The 23,511-nt window shown below is 47.7% G+C and overlaps 1 protein-coding gene across 2 annotated transcripts in view; it reads left to right on the forward strand.

Annotated features, from left to right (window-relative positions):
• The window catches only part of LOC139375457 (ddb1 and cul4 associated factor 5), a 31,889-nt gene extending 10,072 nt beyond the window's left edge, over positions 1-21,817 (forward strand). Inside the window, exons 5-12 of one of the 2 annotated variants that reach the window (XM_071117262.1) lie at positions 1,246-1,375; positions 4,525-4,738; positions 11,875-11,941; positions 12,041-12,168; positions 17,226-17,372; positions 17,796-19,479; positions 19,712-20,513; positions 20,814-21,817. In XM_071117262.1, the coding sequence (XP_070973363.1) occupies positions 1,246-1,375; positions 4,525-4,738; positions 11,875-11,941; positions 12,041-12,168; positions 17,226-17,372; positions 17,796-19,124 (2,015 nt within the window). In that variant the 3' untranslated portion in view covers positions 19,125-19,479; positions 19,712-20,513; positions 20,814-21,817. The other variant, XM_071117263.1, reaches the window with a different exon arrangement.
• The last annotated feature ends 1,694 nt before the right edge of the window (positions 21,818-23,511 follow it).

Genomic DNA, 23,511 nt, shown 5'->3' on the forward strand with positions numbered 1-23,511 from the left:
GATGAAACTAAAATTGAACAACAAGACGTCTCACCTCTGCAACAAGACATCTTTACATGCTATTTAATGTCAAGTTTCACATCTGGCAGAAACCTGGCAAACTCCCAAGCGGGTGGTCTCCCTAAGAAAAACCCTGGAATGAGTAGGCCTGTCCAAACCTTTGATTGATTACATACAGTACATACGTACAAACTTAATTTACCCTACTACACCATTTACATGTGGATACAAATTAGTTTCAGATTAACAAGTTCATCTCGGAGCAGTGGCATTTTAAACATCAAGGGGCAACATGATGATACCAGGACATAACCGACATGCTGCGTTCAAGGGGATTTGACTCGGTGATTCTGCACACAGAGTGTATTGCTCAGGCCTTTCCTGTCAAACTGTGCCCTACTTGACCCACTTCCACACGAGTACTGTTCGTCTCGACGCAGACAGTCGGTGGCGTTGTTGAAGAAGATCAGGGCCCGGTTTCCTGTACGACCCAGATTAACCTTCTCCTGGACTAGAACGCATGCCCTTAAGGGAGACTCCATTTGAGATAGCTTTTAGTCCAGGAATAGGCTTAATCTGTGTCCGGAAACCAGCGTCAAATTAAAGGAGTCTTAATCTGGGGTACTTCCCAGGTACTTCCTGTATTCGTTGTAATTCTTTAACTGGTAGACCTATATCAGGAGACTGATCTCAGTCTATTACAGTATATACAACATATTGCATTAGGCTTCCTACCATCAATAACCATTTAGATAAAACATTTTATTGTAGTTTGTGCTTCAAGAGCGGAATCTTACCATACATAATGTCCTCCTGTGTTCTAGAGCCCTTATGTCATTGACTGAATATTTACAACAGCAGACTGTTTTCAGAGTATTATTGTATATAAAGCTATAGTTTCAGAGTATTACTGTCTATAAAGCTATAGTTTCAGAGTATTACTGTATATAAAGCTATAGTTTCAGAGTATTACTGTATATAAAGCTATAGTTTCAGTGTATTATTGTATATAATGCTATAGTTTCAGTGTATTACTGTATATAATGCTATAGTTTCAGAGTATTACAGTATATAAAGCTATAGTTTCAGAGTATTACTGTATATAAAGCTACAGTTTCAGTGTATTACAGTATATAAAGCTATAGTTTCAGTGTATTACAGTATATGAAACATGCAATTAGGCTTCCCCTTGATCAATAACCATGTCACCAGAGTTAAATCCATGTCTTTCCCTGTGTATTTCAGAGCCCTTCTGTCTGGCCAACTACCCATCAGCCTTCCACAGTGTGATGTTCAACCCGGCAGAGCCCCGACTGCTGGCTACAGCCAACTCCAAGGAAGGGGTGGGGCTGTGGGACATACGCAAACCTCGCACGTGAGACAACATGGCCGCCGTTAAACTGTCACTCTCAGAAACTTCAGCAACCTTTTTTTCCCACTCTTTAACTCTTGAGAACGTTCAGGCTGTAATCTGTCTGACCCAATTTGTCCACTAGAGGGCGCTGTTGTTTTTATTATTGAGTCATTGCTTTTAGTGCTGCAACGGTATATACCCGTGCCGCAGTAAAATCACGATACCAACGTTTTAGAACACCGTAGTACCGTTTCATATGTTACTACCGACCTTTTCTAGCCCTTTTCTAGCCCTTTTCTAGCCCTTTTCTAGCCCTTTTCTAGCCCTGTCGATCTAAAGAACCTGCTGGGACCCGTTATGAAGTGTTAATTAAGTCTGTTGTGTTTATAGAGTCAGTTGAATATAAGCGAACGGCCGCTAGTCTCTTGTATGAGCCGGTCCAATAATATCCACAGCACTTTCATGCTTCTATCACGTGTGGCAGCTACTCATGAGATGTGCTTCAAAAGTATCATTCATATAGGCCTCGTGTTCCAAAAAAAATAAATAAATAACTATATAAATAATATATATCTTTCTGGTGCTCCTTAAATTCTATTTGGTGCGTAACGTTTTAGAAGTTGGGAGGTGTGTGTGTTGTGTGTGTGTGTGGTGTGTGAGAGAGAGGTGGTGTGTGTGTGAGGTGGTGTGTGTGTGAGGTGGTGTGTGTGTGTGTGTGTGTGAGAAAGGTGGTGTGTGTTTTATGAGGGAGACAGAGGAAGGGAGGGAAGGCTGTCTCTGTGTTAACTGTACAGTGAAGAAGGGTTTTCATGCAGTGGTTTCCCCCCTTACTGACACGATGACATGCAGATCATTATACGTGTATATTAACCAATCAGCCATTCTATGCAACATTCTATTTATACACTGCACAGTGTGAAGTTAAATTCAATGTGTTGTATTGAGTAGAAGCGTGAATATCAGTGACAGGTTTTTAGTGGCCGGGACGAACAGAATGTTTACATTTTTTTTTTGTTTTTATTTTTAATTTTTTTACTGTTGTATCACGATACTACTCGGTATCGTGATACGTGGCATGGTATCGTTTGTAAAATGTTGGTATCGTGATACTTGGTATGGTATCGTGATACGCGGCATGGCATAGTTTGTAAAATGTTGGTATCGTGATACTTGGCATGGTATCGTGATACGCGGCATGGTATCGTTTGTAAAATGTTGGTATCGTGATACTTGGCATGGTATCGTGATACGCGGCATGGTATCGTTTGTAAAATGTTGGTATCGTGATACTTGGTATGGTATCGTGATACTTGGTATGGTATCGTGATACGCGGCATGGCATAGTTTGTAAAATGTTGGTATCGTGATACTTGGCATGGTATCGTGATACGCGGCATGGCATAGTTTGTAAAATGTTGGTATCGTGATACTTGGTATGGTATCGTGATACGCGGCATGGCATAGTTTGTAAAATGTTGGTATCGTGATACTTGGTATGGTATCGTGATACGCGGCATGGCATAGTTTGTAAAATGTTGGTATCGTGATACTTGGTATGGTATCGTGATACGCGGCATGGCATAGTTTGTAAAATGTTGGTATCGTGATACTTGGCATGGTATCGTGATACGCGGCATGGTATCGTTTGTAAAATGTTGGTATCGTGATACTTGGCATGGTATCGTGATACGCGGCATGGTATCGTTTGTAAAATGTTGGTATCGTGATACTTGGTATGGTATCGTGATACTTGGTATGGTATCGTGATACGCGGCATGGCATAGTTTGTAAAATGTTGGTATCGTGATACTTGGCATGGTATCGTGATACGCGGCATGGTATCGTTTGTAAAATGTTGGTATCGTGATACTTGGCATGGTATCGTGATACGCGGCATGGTATCGTTTGTAAAATGTTGGTATCGTGATACTTGGTATGGTATCGTGATACTTGGTATGGTATCGTGATACGCGGCATGGCATAGTTTGTAAAATGTTGGTATCGTGATACTTGGCATGGTATCGTGATACGCGGCATGGCATAGTTTGTAAAATGTTGGTATCGTGATACTTGGTATGGTATCGTGATACGCGGCATGGCATAGTTTGTAAAATGTTGGTATCGTGATACTTGGTATGGTATCGTGATACGCGGCATGGCATAGTTTGTAAAATGTTGGTATCGTGATACTTGGCATGGTATCGTGATACGCGGCATGGTATCGTTTGTAAAATGTTGGTATCGTGATACTTGGCATGGTATCGTGATACGCGGCATGGTATCGTTTGTAAAATGTTGGTATCGTGATACTTGGTATGGTATCGTGATACTTGGTATGGTATCGTGATACGCGGCATGGCATAGTTTGTAAAATGTTGGTATCGTGATACTTGGCATGGTATCGTGATACGCGGCATGGCATAGTTTGTAAAATGTTGGTATCGTGATACTTGGTATGGTATCGTGATACGCGGCATGGCATAGTTTGTAAAATGTTGGTATCGTGATACTTGGTATGGTATCGTGATACGCGGCATGGCATAGTTTGTAAAATGTTGGTATCGTGATACTTGGCATGGTATCGTGATACGCGGCATGGCATAGTTTGTAAAATGTTGGTATCGTGATACTTGGCATGGTATCGTGATACGCGGCATGGTATCGTGACAACACTAATTGCTTCTGCCTCTAAATGTAATCAGACCTGCTAAGTACCTTCCCTTTGTTTTTACCAACCACATTTATAAAGCCCTTTTCACATCAACAGCTGTCACTAAGTGTTTTTAAAATACAGTCAGCTGTGACCCCAAACGAGCCAGACCTTTCCTTTCTAATACACCTCTCATTTCTCTTTCCTTGTCTCTCCATCTCTCTCCGTCTCTCTCTCTCTCTCTCTGTCTGTCCGTCTGTCTGTCTCTGTCTCTGTGTCTCTCTCTCTGTGTCTCTCTCTCTCTCTGTCTCTCTCTCCGTCTCTCTCTCTCTCTCTCTGTCTGTCCGTCTGTCTGTCTCTGTCTCTGTCTCTGTGTCTCTCTCTCTGTGTCTCTCTCTCTCTCTGTCTCTCTCTCTGTCTCTGTCTCTCGCTGTCTCTGTCTCTCTGTCTCTCTGTCTCTGTCTCTCTCTCTCTCTCTCTCCCCCCCGTCTCTCTCTCTCTCTCTCTCTCTCTCTCCCAGTTCTCTGCTGCGGTACGGCGGCAGCATGTCCCTCCAGAGTGCCATGTCGGTGCGTTTTAACAGCGCAGGGACCCAGCTCCTGGCCTTGCGTCGCAGGCTACCGCCGGTCCTCTACGAGCTACACTCTCGCCTACCCAGCTTCCAGTTCGACAACCAGGGCTACTTCAACTCCTGTACCATGAAGAGCTGCTGCTTCGCTGGAGACGAGGATCAGGTGAGGTAAACCCTGTCGTTCGGGTAAAAAGCCCAGGAAGGTGTCTGAGATACTGGATCCGGTGCCGACGGTCAAACCCACACAAAGTGGCTTAGGTCACTCGTTTTGGCCTATTCTAATATTTTCTATAGCAAGCCACATGACTCACTGTCTTTAGGAAGGGGATGGTGTACCTAATGTTTAGACCGGTGAGCAGCGGTATTTACACTACATGACCAAAAGTATGTGGACACCTGCTCGTTGAACATCTCATTCCAACATCATGGGCATTAATATGGAGTTGGTTCCCCCCCTTTGCTGCTATAACAACCTCCACTCTCCTGGGAAGGCTTTCTACTAGATGTTGGAACATTGCTGCTATAACAGCCTCCACTCTTCTGGGAAGGCTTTCCACTAGATGTTGGAACATTGCTGCTATAACAGCCTCCACTCTCCTGGGAAGGCTTTCCACTAGATGTTGGAACATTGCTGCTATAACAGCCTCCACTCTTCTGGGAAGGCTTTCCACTAGATGTTGGAACATTGCTGCTATAACAGCCTCCACTCTTCTGGGAAGGCTTTCCACTAGATGTTGGAACATTGCTGCTATAACAGCCTCCACTCTTCTGGGAAGGCTTTCCACTAGATGTTGGAACATTGCTGCTATAACAGCCTCCACTCTCCTGGGAAGGCTTTCCACTAGATGTTGGAACATTGCTGCTATAACAGCCTCCACTCTTCTGGGAAGGCTTTCTACTAGATGTTGGAACATTGCTGCTATAACAGCCTCCACTCTTCTGGGAAGGCTTTCCACTAGATGTTGGAACATTGCTGCTATAACAGCCTCCACTCTTCTAGGAAGGCTTTCCACTAGATGTAGGAACATTGCTGCTATAACAGCCTCCACTCTTCTGGGAAGGCTTTCTACTAGATGTTGGAACATTGCTGCTATAACAGCCTCCACTCTTCTGGGAAGGCTTTCCACTAGATGTTGGAACATTGCTGCTATAACAGCCTCCACTCTTCTGGGAAGGCTTTCCACTAGATGTTGGAACGTTGCTGCTATAACAGCCTCCACTCTTCTGGGAAGACTTTCCACTAGATGTTGGAACATTGCTGCTATAACAGCCTCCACTCTTCTGGGAAGGCTTTCCACTAGATGTTGGAACATTGCTGCTATAACAGCCTCCACTCTTCTGGGAAGGCTTTCCACTAGATGTTGGAACATTGCTGCTATAACAGCCTCCACTCTCCTGGGAAGGCTTTCCACTAGATGATGGAACATTGTTGTGTGGACTTGCTTCCATTCAGCCACGAGCATTAGTGAGGTCGGGCGATTAGGCCTGGCTTGCAGTCGGCGTTCCAATTCATCCCAAAAGGTGCTCGATGGAGGTTGAGGTCAGGGATCTGTGCAGGCCAGTCAAATTCTTCCACACCGATCTCGACAAACCATTTCTGTATGGACCTCGATTTGAGCACGGGGGCATTGTCATGCTGAAACAGGAAAGGGCCTTCCCTAAACTGTTGCCACAAAGTTGGAAGCACAGAATCTTCTAGAATGTCATTGTATGATGCTGTAGCGTTAAGATTTCCCTTCACTGGAACTAAGGGGCCCGAACTATGAAAAACAGCCCCAGACCATTATTCCTCATCCACCAAACTTTACAGTTGGCACTATGCATTGTGGCAGGTAGCGTTCTCCAAGGAACGCAAAACCCAGATTCCTCCGTCAGACTGCCAGGTGGTGAAGACTGATTCATCACTCCAGACAACGTGTTTCCACTGCTCCAGAGTCCAATGGCGACGAGCTTTACACCACTCCAGCCGACGCTTGGCCTTGCGCGTGGTGATCTGAGGCTTGTGTGCGGCTGCTCGGCCATGGAAACCCATTTCATGAAGCTCCTGACAAACAGTTCTTGTGCTGACGTTGCTTCCAGAGGCAGTTTAGAACTCGGTAGTGAGTGTTGCAACCGAGGACAGATGATTTTTACACGCTTCAGCACTCTGCGTTCCCGTTCTGAGAGCTTGTGTGGCCTACACAGCTCTAGCAGGACAGAAATTTGACGAACTGACTTGTTGGTAAGGTGGCATGACTGTGCCACTCTGAAAGTCACTGAGCTCTTCAGTAAGGCCATTCTACTGCCAATGTTTGTCTATGGAGATTGCATGGCCGTGTTCTCGCTTTTCTACACCTGTCAGCGACGGATGTGGCTCAAGTTGCCGAATCCATTTTGAACAGGTGTTCCTATACTTTCGTATTTTGCGTGGGTATATATGTGTGCCTATGTATATGTACTGTATATATGCATATATACTGTGTGTATGTATATACAGTACCAGTCAACAGTTTGGACACCTACTCATTCAAGGGTTTTATATATATATATATATATATATATATATATATACCTACCAACCAAACGTTTGGACACACCTACTCATTCAAGGGGTTTGGACTCATTCCAGACTTCCTTTATTGCTACTTTTTTATATATTGTCTGGGGGAGACCCGGCAACGGTACGCTGCTGTCTGGGGGGAGACCCGGCTACGGTACGCTGCTGTCTGGGGGGAGACCCGGCTGCTGTCTGGGGGGAGACCCGGCTACGGTACGCTGCTGTCTGGGGGGAGACCCGGCTACGGTACGCTGCTGTCTGGGGGGAGACCCGGCTACGGTACGCTGCTGTCTGGGAGGAGACCCGGCTACGGTACGCTGCTGTCTGGGAGGAGACCCGGCTACGGTACACTGCTGTCTGGGGGGGAGACCCGGCTGCTGTCTGGGGGGGGACCCGGCTACGGCACGCTGCTGTCTGGGGAGGGGAGACCCGGCTACGGTACGCTGCTGTCTGGGGGGGGGGGGGGGAGACCCGGCTACGGTACGCTGCTGTCTGGGGGGAGACCCAGCTACGGCACGCTGCTGTCTGGGGGGGGGGGGGGGAGAACCGGCTACGGCAAGGTGAGGCCCGTGGGAGGGAGGTGAGGCCCGTGGGAGGGAGGTGAGGCCCGTGGGAGGGAGGTGAGGCCCGTGGGAGGGAGGTGAGGCCCGTGGGAGGGAGGTGAGGCCCGTGGGAGGGAGGTGAGGCCCGTGGGAGGGAGGGAGGTGAGGCCCGTGGGAGGGAGGTGAGGCCCGTCCGCTAGAGACAGACAGGAATGAAATGGCTGATGATACTATAGTTGACAATACATAGTAGAGATTTTAAAAACCACGCTGTGGTCCACTGAGGTTTGTGACTCAAAAAGCAGTCAGTCAAACATGGTACAGTAATACGTAGGAATCACCCTAGTGCAAGGGGGTCTACTTATAAATTATACAAAATGGCACAAGCCACTCATTCATTTATTCCTAGCTTTTTAATAGGCACTTTTAATAGGCCCAGGTTCTCAGTTTACCACTCAAAATTACAATTGCTCATAGAGAAACCATGAAGTTGGACCTTCTGAGTCCATGTCGATGCTTAAATCAGAAGACCCTTGTATTGTGTAATAGATCTTTAATTGTGCATTGTTAGAGAGGGGAATGTGCTGGTCTAGAATTGTGTAATAGATCTTTAATTGTGCATTGTAAGAGAGGGGAATGTGCTGGTCTAGAATTGTGTAATAGATCTTTAATTGTGCATTGTAAGAGAGGGGAATGTGCTGGTCTAGAATTGTGTAATAGATATTTAATTGTGCATTGTAAGAGAAGGGAATGTGCTGGTCTAGAATTGTTTAATAGATCTTTAATTGTGCATTGTAAGAGAGGGGAATGTGCTGGTCTAGAATTGTGTAATAGATCTTTAATTGTGCATTGTAAGAGAGGGGAATGTGCTGGTCTAGAATTGTGTAGTAGATCTTTAATTGTGCATTGTAAGAGAGGGGAATGTGCTGGTCTAGAATTGTGTAATAGATCTTTAATTGTGCATTGTAAGAGAGGGGAATGTGCTGGTCTAGAATTGTGTAATAGATATTTAATTGTGCATTGTAAGAGAAGGGAATGTGCTGGTCTAGAATTGTTTAATAGATCTTTAATTGTGCATTGTAAGAGAGGGGAATGTGCTGGTCTAGAATTGTGTAATAGATCTTTAATTGTGCATTGTAAGAGAGGGGAATGTGCTGGTCTAGAATTGTGTAGTAGATCTTTAATTGTGCATTGTAAGAGAGGGGAATGTGCTGGTCTAGAATTGTGTAATAGATCTTTAATTGTGCATTGTAAGAGAGGGGAATGTGCTGGTCTAGAATTGTGTAGTAGATCTTTAATTGTGCATTGTAAGAGAGGGGAATGTGCTGGTCTAGAATTGTTTAATAGATCTTTAATTGTGCATTGTAAGAGAGGGGAATGTGCTGGTCTAGAATTGTTTAATAGATCTTTAATTGTGCATTGTAAGAGAGGGGAATGTGCTGGTCTAGAATTGTGTAATAGATCTTTAATTGTGCATTGTAAGAGAGGGGAATGTGCTGGTCTAGAATTGTGTAGTAGATCTTTAATTGTGCATTGTAAGAGAGGGGAATGTGCTGGTCTAGAATTGTGTAATAGATATTTAATTGTGCATTGTAAGAGAGAGGAATGTGCTGGTCTAGAATTGTGTAATAGATCTTTAATTGTGCATTGTAAGAGAGGGGAATGTGCTGGTCTAGAATTGTGTAATAGATCTTTAATCTTTCTGCAGTTAACATTTAATTGAGACTTTTTTGGGGCGGAGGGGGGGGGGGGGGTCTCTGTCTACTCTGTCTATCCTTACTAGGAGTGGGTTAATGTCCGTGTGGATTTGATTGGATATTAGCCGGGAGCTCGAGGCGTCTCCATACATTGTGAGATTTGTTTGACAGTTTGCGTTGGAACTCGTTTCAGAATTTATTGTCGAGTTCCTCATAATTACGCTGCGAGCAGCTACTCAACCCGTTGGAGACCTCCTACGCCGGTGAGACAGGGAAGACGTTGGGTCATTTTTCTCTTCTGCCTTGGGGTTTTTGACTCCTAGTTGGCTGGCACCAGACGGCAAACATATTTCTGCTCAGTGTGTTTTGTACAAGTTACATCACGTCTCAGTTTCTATCTTCCCTCAGAGAAGAGATTTGTTTTTGCTTTTTTGTCGTAAATACATTTCTACTTGTACTGAACTCGCTGCTTGTTTTACACGGAGGTTCGAGGCCCCGTTTGTTCATAACGCGTCTGGAGTGCAGGATCCTAGGATCAGGTCCCGTCTGTCCATGTAATCTTATGATGATCTCAAAAGACCAAACTGAACTGATCTTAGATCAGAGCCTTTAGAGACGATTTAACGCTTGATCCTAAAATGTGGTCGGAAGCGCCGGGATAGACGGTGTGACGTAATTGTGGAGACTTCAGAGGCATGCGGAGGCCTAGTCGAGCTCCGCATCGCCCTGCGCCTGTCAAATGTAGTAACAATGCAGAGGCCTAGTCGATCTCCGCATCGCCCTGCGCCTGTCAAATGTGGTAACAACGCAGAGGGCTCCGAATAGCTCCACAATCCGGGCTGACGACAATCCAGACACCGGGCTGACGACAATCCAGACACCGGGCTGACGACAATCCAGACACCGGGCTGACGACAATCCAGACACCGGGCTGACGACAATCCAGACACCGGGCTGACGACAATCCAGACACCGGGTTGACGACAATCCAGACACCGGGTTGACGACAATCCAGACACCGGGTTGACGACAATCCAGACACCGGGTTGACGACAATCCAGACACCGGGTTGACCTGGGTTCTGTTGCCCCGTCTGTCTGTGTGCGTTCTGTTGTCCCGTCTGTCTGTCTGTGTGTGGGTGGGGTTCTGTTGTCCCGTCTGTCTGTCTGTGTGTGGTTCTGTTGTCCCGTCTGTCTGTCTGTGTGTGGTTCTGTTGTCCCGTCTGTCTGTCTGTGTGTGGTTCTGTTGTCCCGTCTGTCTGTCTGTGTGTGGTTCTGTTGTCCCGTCTGTCTGTCTGTGTGTGTGTGTGTGTGGGGGGTTCTGTTGTCCCGTCTGTCTGTCTGTGTGTGGTTCTGTTGTCCCGTCTGTCTGTTTGTGTGTGTGTGTGGGGGGTTCTGTTGTCCCGTCTGTCTGTCTGTGTGTGTGTGTGGGGGTTCTGTTGTCCCGTCTGTCTGTCTGTGTGTGTGTGGGGGGGGTTCTGTTGTCCCGTCTGTCTGTGTGTGTGGTTCTGTTGTCCCGTCTGTCTGTGGGATGCGTCCCAAATGCAACCCTATTCCCTATATAGTGAACTATATTTTTTTAAAGAGCCCATAGGGGGTAGGGAGCCATTTGGGATGCATACTATGCCTCTACTGAAATTGAATAATCATATATATCATTAGGAATCCTAAGGTAGATGTTCCCTTGACCATCTAGACAGTTTTGGTTTTGGTGAATTTATCGTGTGGTATCAACTTCTCTTTTAATCAAGATGGGGAAGAGAGTATTACCTGATTGTTGTTTGTAACAATTGTTGTTTGTTCCCTATATAGTGCACTACTTTATTCACTACACAGGGAATAGGGCCCTGGTTTACAGTAGTGCACTATGTAGGGAATAGGGCTCTGGTCTAAAGTAGTGCACTATTTAGGGAATAGGGCCCTGGTCTAAAGTAGTGCACTATATAGGGAATAGGGTGCCATATGGACCTGGTCTAAAGTAGTGCACTATATAGGGAATAGGGCCCTGGTCTAAAGTAGTGAACTATATAGAGAATAGGGCCCTGGTCTAAAGTAGTGCACTATATAGGGAATAGGGCCCTGGTCTAAAGTAGTGCATTATATAGGGAATAGGGCCCTGGTCTAAAGTAGTGCACTATAGAGGGAATAGGGCCCTGGTCTAAAGTAGTGCACTATATAGGGAATAGGGCCCTGGTTTACAGTAGTGCACTATGCAGGGAATAGGGCTCTGGTCTAAAGTAGTGCACTATATAGGGAATAGGGCCCTGGTTTACAGTAGTGCACTATATAGGGAATAGGGACCTGGTTTACAGTAGTGCACTATATAGGGAATAGGGCCCTGGTTTACATTAGTGCACTATGCAGGGAATAGGGCCCTGGTCTAAAGTAGTGCACTATATATGGAATAGGGCCCTGGTTTACAGTCGTGCACTATGCAGGGAATAGGGCCCTGGTCTAAAGTAGTGAACTATATAGGGAATAGGGTGCCATTGGGGGTTGTCTTATTCTCTGTTGTCTTCCTCCAGTACATCTTGTCTGGATCAGATGACTTCAACCTTTACATGTGGAGAATCCCCAAGGATCCTGAAGCAGGTAAGTGTGTGTTTCTTATCGGTGTGTCCATCTGTGTCCCTGAGATTACAGTCTCTCTCTCTCGTTCCGCCCTGCTCCCCCCCCCCCCCCCTCTTCCAGGAGGCCCGGGTCGTGTGGTCAACGGAGCGTCCATGGTCCTGAAAGGTCACCGTTCCATCGTGAATCAAGTCCGGTTTAACCCCAGCACTTATATGATCTGCTCCTCCGGGGTCGAGAAGGTCATCAAGGTACGTTAGTGGGGGTGTCGTCGTCGGTGACCTCACCGTTACGTCGTCGTGACGCGTGCACGTCAAGTCATCCGCGTGATTTTAGTTTTTCCATCTCTCCATGGGTTTGAATGTTCGTTTGGCGTCATTGAGGTCGTTTTCTTTCTCACTCTATTTATAACAGTTAAGGTGTGCGACTTAGTTATTTGTAAAAAATGACTTGGGACACGATTGATTCATATCATTACAACATCATGTCAATACATTGCATCACAATTTGTCTTGGAACTTACTTTTTTTAAAGGGAAGGTAGCATGATTTTTTATTTTATTTACCAAAGTAACAACGTAGTGTGGTCATAGACAAAGTAATTTAGCTGTAGTTGGCTACCTATAACTATATATTTTTAAAAAATGGTTATGTTTTGAAATATTTATTAACTTAACTATATAGAATGCACTATTTGTCAACGTCATGGGGAGATTTCTGGTTAATCTTAGCCAACCATGAAGACATGCGTGTTTGCTGTGGTGAGTTTACAATCCACCAGTCACGAGGAGGTGTGACGTAATCAACCAATCAGATTTCCCACATGATCCTGCAGCTCGGAATCTCGGAATCTCCTGCACCAGAAGGCTTTTCCCCCTGCCTCAAAACCAAAATCGAAAATAATTCCTGCCTGCTCTAATACTTTAGTACCGGTCTGTTTTTCTTATACTTGTCTGGTCAACTTTTTGACCTGTTCTCTGAAGTAGGGAACCAGAGATGTTCGATCTTGGCTTAGCGCTCACCGACTGCTGTTGTGACGATTTCCATCTGCCTGGAGCTTTCCTCCGATCGCCACCTCTAGGTTATTGCCTCAGGAATCTATCTACTTCAGATTTACCTCGTTATATCGCTATTGGGTTAGCTACCCTCACTGACTCTTCCTTCGCTATATCGCTATTGGGTTAGCTACCCTCACTGAATCTTCCTTCGTTATATCGCTATTGGGTTAGCTACCCTCACTGACTCTTCCTTCGTTATATCGCTATTGGGTTAGCTACCCTCACTGACTCTTCCTTCGTTATATCGCTATTGGGTTAGCTACCCTCACTGACTCTTCCTTCGTTATATCGCTATTGGGTTAGCTACCCTCACTGACTCTTCCTTCGTTATATCGCTATTGGGTTAGCTACCCTCACTGACTCTTCCTTGGCTGGTAAAATGGCCTCTGAAGCGCCTCCCTCCTTGGCTCTTCTTTGGTTGCAAACTCATCCACTCTTTACCATTGGATGGGCATCAGCCGTTCATCCAGTAAGTCTCCGTTCTCTTGTTGATTGTTATCTTCTTTGTTTTAGTTGTGTACTGTGGGTTCCTGCTTGTGCTAGTTGGTCTCGAGTTGTAATTTGTGGCTAACTGTCAACTGTGCTGGTTGGCTAGCGAGGCTCGTTAGCAGAATGGCTTTAGGTCATTCGAAAAGGTTGGTTTGCTTTAATGTGGCTCAATTTGCTATTGAAGCTAGTTGAACAACTGAAATGTCTTCCGCATTTAACCGAACCCCTCTCAGAGAGGCGCGGGGTGCTGCTATAATCAACACGTATTCGGCACCCGGGGAGCAGTGCCTTGCTCAGGGGGCGGAACGACAGATTTTTCTTACCTTTTCAGCTCGGGGATTTCGAACCAGAAACCTTTCGGTTACTGGCCCAATGCTCTAAACCCCTAGGCTACCTGGCACCCACAGCTAGGTTTTGATAACCTACTTACTCTGCAGTGCTACAGGCTAGTTGGATAGAAACCTCGCAAGCTGATTTTGCAAAATCATAGTGTTTTCTTGTAAATACGCAGAAAATGTAGTTGAAACCAGGAGTCACGAGTGAATAAGATTTGGTTTAATTTCAAGTTATACGTTTGAAGATATTTCTGTTGGAGTTTCCATTGTAAGGCAGGGCAGCCCAACCCTCTTCCTGATAGGTTACCAGCCCCAACCCTCTTCCTGATAGGTTATCAGCCCAACCCTCTTCCTGATAGGTTATCAGTCCAACCCTCTTCCTGATAGGTTACCAGCCCCAACCCTCTTCCTGATAGGTTATCAGCCCAACCCTCTTCCTGATAGGTTACCAGCCCCAACCCTCTTCCTGATAGGTTATCAGCCCCAACCCTCTTCCTGATAGGTTATCAGCCCCAACCCTCTTCCTGATAGGTTACCAGCCCCAACCCTCTTCCTGATAGGTTATCAGCCCCAACCCTCTTCCTGATAGGTTATCAGCCCCAACCCTCTTCCTGATAGGTTATCAGCCCCAACCCTCTTCCTGATAGGTTACCAGCCCCAACCCTCTTCCTGATAGGTTACCAGCCCCAACCCTCTTCCTGATAGGTTACCAGCCCCAACCCTCTTCCTGATAGGTTATCAGCCCAACCCTCTTCCTGATAACCTATCAGTCCAACCCTCTTCCTGATAGGTTATCAGCCCAACCCTCTTCCTGATAGGTTATCAGCCCAACCCTCTTCCTGATAGGTTATCAGCCCAACCCTCTTCCTGATAGGTTATCAGCCCAACCCTCTTCCTGATAGGTTATCAGCCCAACCCTCTTCCTGATAGGTTATCAGCCCAACCCTCTTCCTGATAGGTTATCAGCCCAACCCTCTTCCTGATAGGTTATCAGCCCAACCCTCTTCCTGATAGGTTATCAGCCCAACCCTCTTCCTGATAGGTTATCAGCCCAACCCTCTTCCTGATAGGTTATCAGCCCAACCCTCTTCCTGATAGGTTATCAGCCCAACCCTCTTCCTGATAGGTTATCAGCCCAACCCTCTTCCTGATAGGTTATCAGCCCAACCCTCTTCCTGATAGGTTATCAGCCCAACCCTCTTCCTGATAGGTTATCAGCCCAACCCTCTTCCTGATAGGTTATCAGCCCAACCCTCTTCCTGATAGGTTATCAGCCCAACCCTCTTCCTGATAGGTTATCAGCCCAACCCTCTTCCTGATAGGTTATCAGCCCAACCCTCTTCCTGATAGGTTATCAGCCCAACCCTCTTCCTGATAGGTTATCAGCCCAACCCTCTTCCTGATAGGTTATCAGCCCAACCCTCTTCCTGATAGGTTATCAGCCCAACCCTCTTCCTGATAGGTTATCAGCCCAACCCTCTTCCTGATAGGTTATCAGCCCAACCCTCTTCCTGATAGGTTATCAGCCCAACCCTCTTCCTGATAGGTTATCAGTCCAACCCTCTTCCTGATAGGTTATCAGTCCAACCCTCTTCCTGGAGAACTACTGTCCTGTAGCTTTTCAGTCCAACCCTCTTCCTGGAGATCTACTGGTCCTGTAGGTTTTCAGTCCAAACCTCTTCCTGGAGAACTACTGTCCTGTGGGTTTTCAGATCTCCAGGAAGAGGGTTGGACTGAAAACCCACAGGACAGTAGATCTCCAGGAAGAGGGTTGGACTGAAAACCTACAGGACCAGTAGATCTCCAGGAAGAGGGTTGGACTGAAAACCTACAGGACCAGTAGATCTCCAGGAAGAGCCCTGTTGTAGGGATTGGGCTCGGTGGATCCTCCATATGACATAACCAACAAAACAAAACAAAAATGACGGCATGACTTCGGCATTCTTCGGTATTCCCGATCGGTTTTATGTTGCAACTCGATCGAATTGAAAAAGTGAGTCAACTTTTGAAGCCTAAACTAATGGACACCCGGACGTTACATGTGGTTATGTTAAATACACAAACTAAAACTTCTAGTTAACACAACATAGTGGGTGCTCATTCAAAGGGTCATCTAGAATATCGGGTGATCATCTCTAGGTAATTCCCCACCACCTGTATGGGTCTCTGTCCCTTTATGAATCAGAGGGCTTGAGGTGAAGACGGACTGAGACAACTCTGTCTCTACACCACTATCCACTGTCTCTGACTGAGACAACTCAGTCTCTTCACCTCTATCCACTGTCTCTGACTGAGACAACTCAGTCTCTTCACCACTATCCACTGTCTCTGACTGAGACAACTCAGTCTCTTCACCTCTATCCACTGTCTCTGACTGAGACAACTCACTCTCTTCACCACTATCCACTGTCTCTTCACCTCTATCCACTCTCTGAGACAACTGTCTCTTCACCTCTATCCACTGTCTCTTTGCCACTATCCACTGTCTCTCTGCCCCTATCCACTGTCTCTCTGCCCCTATCCACTGTCTCTCTGCCCCTATCCACTGTCTCTCTGCCCCTATCCACTGTCTCTCTGCCCCTATCCACTGTCTCTCTGCCCCTATCCACTGTCTCTCTGCCCCTATCCTCTGTCTCTCTGCCCCTATCCTCTGTCTCTCTGCCCCTATCCTCTGTCTCTCTGCCCCTATCCTCTGTCTCTCTGCCCCTATCCTCTGTCTCTCTGCCCCTATCCACTGTCTCTCTGCCCCTCTCCACTGTCTCTCTGCCCCTCTCCTCTGTCTCTCTGCCCCTCTCCACGGTCTCTCTGCCCCTCTCCACTGTCTCTCTGCCCCTCTCCACTGTCTCTCTGCCCCTCTCCACTGTCTCTCTGCCCCTCTCCACTATCTCTCTGCCCCTCTCCACTGTCTCTCTGCCCCTCTCCTCTGTCTCTCTGCCCCTCTCCACTGTCTCTCTGCCCCTCTCCACTGTCTCTCTGCCCCTCTCCACTGTCTCTCTGCCCCTCTCCACTGTCTCTCTGCCCCTCTCCACTGTCTCTCTGCCCTTCTCCACTGTCTCTCTGCCCTTCTCCACTGTCTCTCTGCCCTTCTCCACTGTCTCTCTGCCACTCTCCACTGTCTCTCTGCCCCTATCCACTGTCTCTCTGCCCCTATCCACTGTCTCTCTGCCCCTCTCCACTGTCTCTCTGCCCGTCTCCATCTCAGACAAATGTAGTGGCCTGAGCTTGTAAAAGGAAAGGATGTGGTGTTAATTCATCTCAACCTCCGCTCCTCCAGCTGGTCCCAAGGTTGCTGTTGGTCCATCATCATCTTCAACGTACCAGAGGTGTGAGAGCTGATACAGGCCCAACCAGGTGTTCAATTTAAACTCTTAACCCTCCTCTCCTGTCCTTGTCCTCTCCCCCTGAAACCCCTCCGTCCTACCCCCAGGCGTGGAGCCCCTACCAGCAGACGGAGAGTCTGGGAGACCTGGATAGTCGTGTGGAGGATAAGTCCAGGAGTCTGTACAGCCACGAGGAGTACATCAACTTGGTCCTGAACAGCGGCAGCGGCCTGAGCCACGACTACGTCTCACAGGTAACACCGGTCCACGTCCCAAATTATTCCCTATATAGTGCACTACTTTTCCCTATATAGTGCACTACCTTTCCCTAATATAGTGCACTACCTTTCACTAATACAGTGCACTACCTTTCCCTAATATAGTGCACTACCTTTCCCTAATATAGTGCACTACCTTTCACTAATACAGTGCACTACCTTTCCCTAATATAGTGCACTACCTTTCCCTAATATAGTGCACTACCTTTCCCTAATATAGTGCACTACCTTTCCCTAATATAGTGCACTACCTTTCCCTAATATAGTGCACTACCTTTCCCTAATATAGTGCACTACCTTTCCCTATATAACACCCTCCCTACACACACACACACACACGCACACACACACACACACATTTTGTGGTGACTAATTAAGAACTGTTGCATGTCATCTCAGTCCATCCAGGAGGATCCTCGTATGATGGCCTTCTTTGACTCTCTGGTTCGTCGGGAGATCGAGGGCTGGAGTTCGGACTCAGACAGTGACCTGAGTGAGGGGGCCATCCTGCAGCTCCACGCCAGGGGACGACGCTCCACACGGGCTATAAGAGACGCCGCCGGGGTCCTGGTTGGGAGTGGAGTCGCCACGCCTGTACCGCCCTCTGCTGCTGCTACTGCCGACTCGGACCACTCCTCATCGTCCTCATTAGCTGCACCCGAGACCTCGGGGGCGGAGCATCCTGAAGGGGTGGAGCCACCGCAGCCGAGGAGGCGTGGCAGCAGATATCAGCAGTCGGTGTTCTTATTGGACCTGGTGGGAGAGGACTCTGACTCCAGTGGATTCTGGCCAGACCCCATGCCTCGGCCTCGCTCTCCCAGCCCCCGAGACAACTCCACCCTCTCCAGCCCCACCTCGTCCCCCGCCGGCGCCTCCTCTAGCTCCTCCTCTTCCACCTCCTCCACCAGCTCTGAGGACGAGGAGCAGAGGAGAGCCAGTAGGAGACAACGTACTGCAGCCCGGTGGCGCCGCATGCATTTCCCCCGCCTGTCCAGTGGGGGGCGCCCCGAGTCCGCCCAGGCCTTGTACCCCGGGGGGGTCGACTCCTGCTCCTACCCCAAGATCTCAATCGACGAGGCCTCATCCTCCTCCGCGTCCTCCACGGAGCTTCAACAGGACCAGGTTCAGATCGGACCCCACAGAAGTGGCTCTAAAACGGGGAGACGCAAGTCGCACACCCTCCCTGGTTCTAGCCCTGCGGTGTCTCTGGACAGCCAGGACGACCGAGCGGAGCAGGAGGGGCTCCTCATCGCCTCCCTTCTGTCTCAAGACGCCCTGCAGCAGAGGAACGAGTCCTGGGCAGGAAGGGTTGGGGAGAGGAGGGCTGCTTTAGAGAGGATGGCCGAGGGCTTAGATAGTCCTGAAGAGGCCGACGAGTCAGACCATAGTCGCTGGATCTCCCCTAGTTCCAGACACCACAGCCCTGGGCTGAACGGGCTGCAGCACCTTGACATGACTGAGGTGCCGGTAGGCTGTAGGGGTCGCCTGGCTCCAGACCTATTTGAATCCTCAGACTCCGAGGGAGAGAGAGAGACCTTAGAGTTGAAATCAGCAGGCACTAGGACCCTGGTGGAGGAGGAGGAGGAGGGGGAGGACGGCGGGTCGTCGTCGTCTCAGAGAGGCCCAGCCCAGGGTGCGCTGAAACGGACTCACCTTGGGTCAAGAGGTCAAGGGTCAGGGGAGGGGTCAGGGGGGTCGGAGACCTCAGAGAAGAAGTTCAAGACATGATGATTGCACCTGAGGTGCCAGGTGATCATTTGGTTTAGGACTGGTTACGTCTCAAATGACACCCTGTTCCCTACGGTGTGCTACTATAGGGCTACAGTAACCCATAGACTATAGGGCTACAGTAACCCATAGACAGTAACCCATAGACTATAGGGCTACAGTAACCCATTTACTACAGTAACCCGTAGACTTAGGGCTACAGTAACCCGTAGACTACAGTAACCCGTAGACTACAGTAACCCGTAGGCTTTAGGGCTACAGTAACCCGTTGACAGTAACCCGTAGGCTTTAGGGCTACAGTAACCCGTAGACAGTAACCCGTAGACTTAGGGCTACAGTAACCCGTAGACTTAGGGCTATAATAACCCGTAGACTACAGTAACCCGTAGACTACAGTAACCCGTAGGCTTTAGGGCTACAGTAACCCGTAGGCTTTAGGGCTACAGTAAACCGTAGACTTAGGGCTAGAGTAAACCGTAGACTTAGGGCTACAGTAACCCGTAGACTACAGTAACCTGTAGACTACAGTAACCCGTAGGCTTAGGGCTACAGTAACCCGTTGGCTTTAGGGCTACAGTAACCCGTAGACTACAGTAACCCGTATACTTTAGGGCTACAGTAACCCGTAGACAGTAACCTGTAGACTTTAGGGCTACAGTAACCCATAGACTTTAGGGCTACAGTAACCCGTAGGCTTTAGGGCTACAGTAACCCGTAGACAGTAACCCGTAGACTTTAGGGCTACAGTAACCCGTAGACTTTAGGGCTACAGTAACCCGTAGACTTTAGGGCTACAGTAACCCGTAGACTTTAGGGCTACAGTAACCCATAGACTTTAGGGCTACAGTAACCCGTAGACAGTAACCCGTAGACTTTAGGGCTACAGTAACCCGTAGACAGTAACCCGTAGACTTAGGGCTACAGTAACCCGTAGACTTAGGGCTATAATAACCCGTAGACTACAGTAACCCGTAGACTACAGTAACCCGTAGGCTTTAGGGCTACAGTAACCCGTAGGCTTTAGGGCTACAGTAAACCGTAGACTTAGGGCTAGAGTAAACCGTAGACTTAGGGCTACAGTAACCCGTAGACTACAGTAACCTGTAGACTACAGTAACCCGTAGGCTTAGGGCTACAGTAACCCGTTGGCTTTAGGGCTACAGTAACCCGTAGACTACAGTAACCCGTATACTTTAGGGCTACAGTAACCCGTAGACAGTAACCTGTAGACTTTAGGGCTACAGTAACCCATAGACTTTAGGGCTACAGTAACCCGTAGGCTTTAGGGCTACAGTAACCCGTAGACAGTAACCCGTAGACTTTAGGGCTACAGTAACCCGTAGACTTTAGGGCTACAGTAACCCGTAGACTTTAGGGCTACAGTAACCCGTAGACTTTAGGGCTACAGTAACCCATAGACTTTAGGGCTACAGTAACCCGTAGACAGTAACCCGTAGACTTTAGGGCTACAGTAACCCGTTGACTTTAGGGCTACAGTAACCCGTAGGCTTTAGGGCTACAGTAACCCGTAGGCTTTAGGGCTACAGTAACCCGTAGGCTTTAGGGCTACAGTAACCCGTAGGCTTTAGGGCTACAGTAACCCGTAGGCTTTAGGGCTACAGTAACCCGTAGGCTTTAGGGCTACAGTAACCCGTAGGCTTTAGGGCTACAGTAACCCGTAGGCTTTAGGGCTACAGTAACCCGTAGGCTTTAGGGCTACAGTAACCCGTAGGCTTTAGGGCTACAGTAACCCGTAGGCTTTAGGGCTACAGTAACCCGTAGGCTTTAGGGCTACAGTAACCCGTAGGCTTTAGGGCTACAGTAACCCGTAGGCTTTAGGGCTACAGTAACCCGTAGGCTTTAGGGCTACAGTAACCCGTAGGCTTTAGGGCTACAGTAACCCGTAGACTTGAGGGATTGGGTGTCATTTCAGAAGCCTGAGACTCAATTTAGGGTGGCTTTTCTATGGGTTTTTACAATCCAGTTTCTTGGTTTGGCGTCACTCTAAAAAGGGTGTCGCAATTTTGAGACGTTGGGCGAGGTGGTTTTGCGTGGACCGGGTGGGCGGAGTTAGCACATTTTTAGACCATTCCATTGGTCCTTAAGTGAACTCTTCACCCACCGCCCATTGGGACACGTGTTCTTCTGTGAGCAAATCACAGTGAGGTCATCACTTCTGTGGTCAAACCACAAAGATGCCATAATTTACTAACATATAAGTAATCATATTGACAGTAATGCTATCGTTAATTATTTTGCTAGTCATTAATCTTAAGGCAGAATTTTTTTTTTTTTTTTTAATGTTCATGTTTTGAAACAAATACAGAGTTTTAATTTTAAGAGAACACTCATGGGGGGGGGGGGGCTGAAATTCAGGACTAAAGCTTTTCAACTGCAGATTTTATTTCAATGAGACTAGATTCATTTAGATTTTTCAGTGCTTAGCTTGGTGAAGTTTATGCGTTTCCATGGCAATCGGGTGGAGCCAGCCCCAACCAGCTGTTTTGAGTTGTGCATTAAAGAAGGTAGGATTTATTATGATTTCAGTGTTAAAAGGAATCGATCGCTCTCTCGTCTCCTCTCCTTCCTGACCCAAAACCCCTCTGTTACCAAGCAGCAGCAAGTGTCTTGTTGTTGTTGTTGTTGTTGTTGTTGTTGCTTTCTTCAATTAAAGAATCATTCATTATCAATGATTTCACTGCCATTTCTGAGCCTCTATTCATTGTAAGGAATGTTTATCCATTTTACAGTAATAATTAGGGGTGTTCACCAAACCCACAGTCAGGTACGTAATTAAGGTTTTGGGGTAACCGTTCGTTTCGGCACAGCGGGAAAATGTAAAAGTAACCCAGGAATAGATCATGAGCCTTATCTATGGCCCTATAAAATCTTAGTTTAGTTTTTCCAGGTTTCAGATTGTTCCCTGTTTTGTAGGTTTTCATCACTCAAAATCACATTTTAGAATGTTTTTATTTTTAATAGAAAAACAACAAAATTGGAGCTTCTAAGTCCACAACAATCCTTAAAGCACATCAGGAGATCACTAGAGGTAAAAATACACTGCTCAAAGAAATAAAGGGAACACTTAAACAACACAATGTAACTCCAAGTCAATCACACCTCTGTGAAATCAAACTGTCCACTTAGGAAGCAACACTGATTGACAATACATTTCACATGCTGTTGTGCAAATGGAATAGACAACAGGTGGAAATTATAGGCAATTAGCAAGACACCCCCAATAAAGGAGTGGTTCTGCAGGTGACAACCACAGACCACTTCTCAGTTCCTATGCTTCCTGGCTGATGTTTTGGTCACTTTTGAATGCTGGCGGTTCTTTCACTCTAGTGGTAGCATGAGACGGAGTCTACAACCCACACAAGTGGCTCAGGTAGTGCAGCTCATCCAGGATGGCACATTAATGCGAGCTGTGGCAAGAAGGTTTGCTGTGTCTGTCAGCGTAGTGTTCAGAGCATGGAGGCGCTACCAGGAGACAGGCCAGTACGTCAGGAGACGTGGAGGAGGCCGTAGGAGGGCAACAACCCAGCAGCAGGACCGCTACCTCCGCCTTTGTGCAAGAAGGAGCAGGAGGAGCACTGCCAGAGCCCTGCAAAATGACCTCCAGCAGGCCACAAATGTGCATGTGTCTGCTCAAACGGTCAGAAACAGACTCCATGAGGGTGGTATGAGGGCCCGACGTCCGCAGGTGGGGGTTGTGCTTACAGCCCAACACCGTGCAGGACATTTGGCATTTGCCAGAGAACACCAAGATTGGCAAATTCGCCACTGGCGCCCTGTGCTCTTTACATATGAAAGCAGGTTCACACTGAGCACATGTGAGAGACGTGACAGAGTCTGGAGACGCCGTGGAGAACGTTCTGCTGCCTGCAACATCCTCCAGCATGACCGGTTTGGCAGTGGTTCAGTCATGGTGTGGGGTGGCATTTCTTCGGGGGGCCGCACAGTCCATGTGTGAGCCAGAGGTAGCCTGACTGCCATTAGGTACCGAGATGAGATCCTCAGACCCCTTGTGAGACCATATGCTGGTGCGGTTGGCCCTGGGTTCCTCCTAATGCAAGACAATGCTAGACTTCATGTGGCTGGAGTGTGTCAGCAGTTCCTGCAAGAGGAAGGCATTGATGCTATGGACTGGCCCGCCCGTTCCCCAGACCTAAATCCAATTGAGCACATCTGGGACATCATGTCTCGCTCCATCCACCAACGCCACGTTGCACTGCAGACTGTCCAGGAGTTGGCGGATGCTTTAGTCCAGGTCTGGGAGGAGATTCCTCAGGAGACCATCCGCCACCTCATCAGGAGCATGCCCAGGCGTTGTAGGGAGGTCATACAGGCACGTGGAGGCCACACACACTACTGAGCCTCATTT

This window comes from Oncorhynchus clarkii, chromosome 19 (assembly GCF_045791955.1).
Source record: "Oncorhynchus clarkii lewisi isolate Uvic-CL-2024 chromosome 19, UVic_Ocla_1.0, whole genome shotgun sequence".
NCBI classification, from domain to species: domain Eukaryota; kingdom Metazoa; phylum Chordata; class Actinopteri; order Salmoniformes; family Salmonidae; genus Oncorhynchus; species Oncorhynchus clarkii.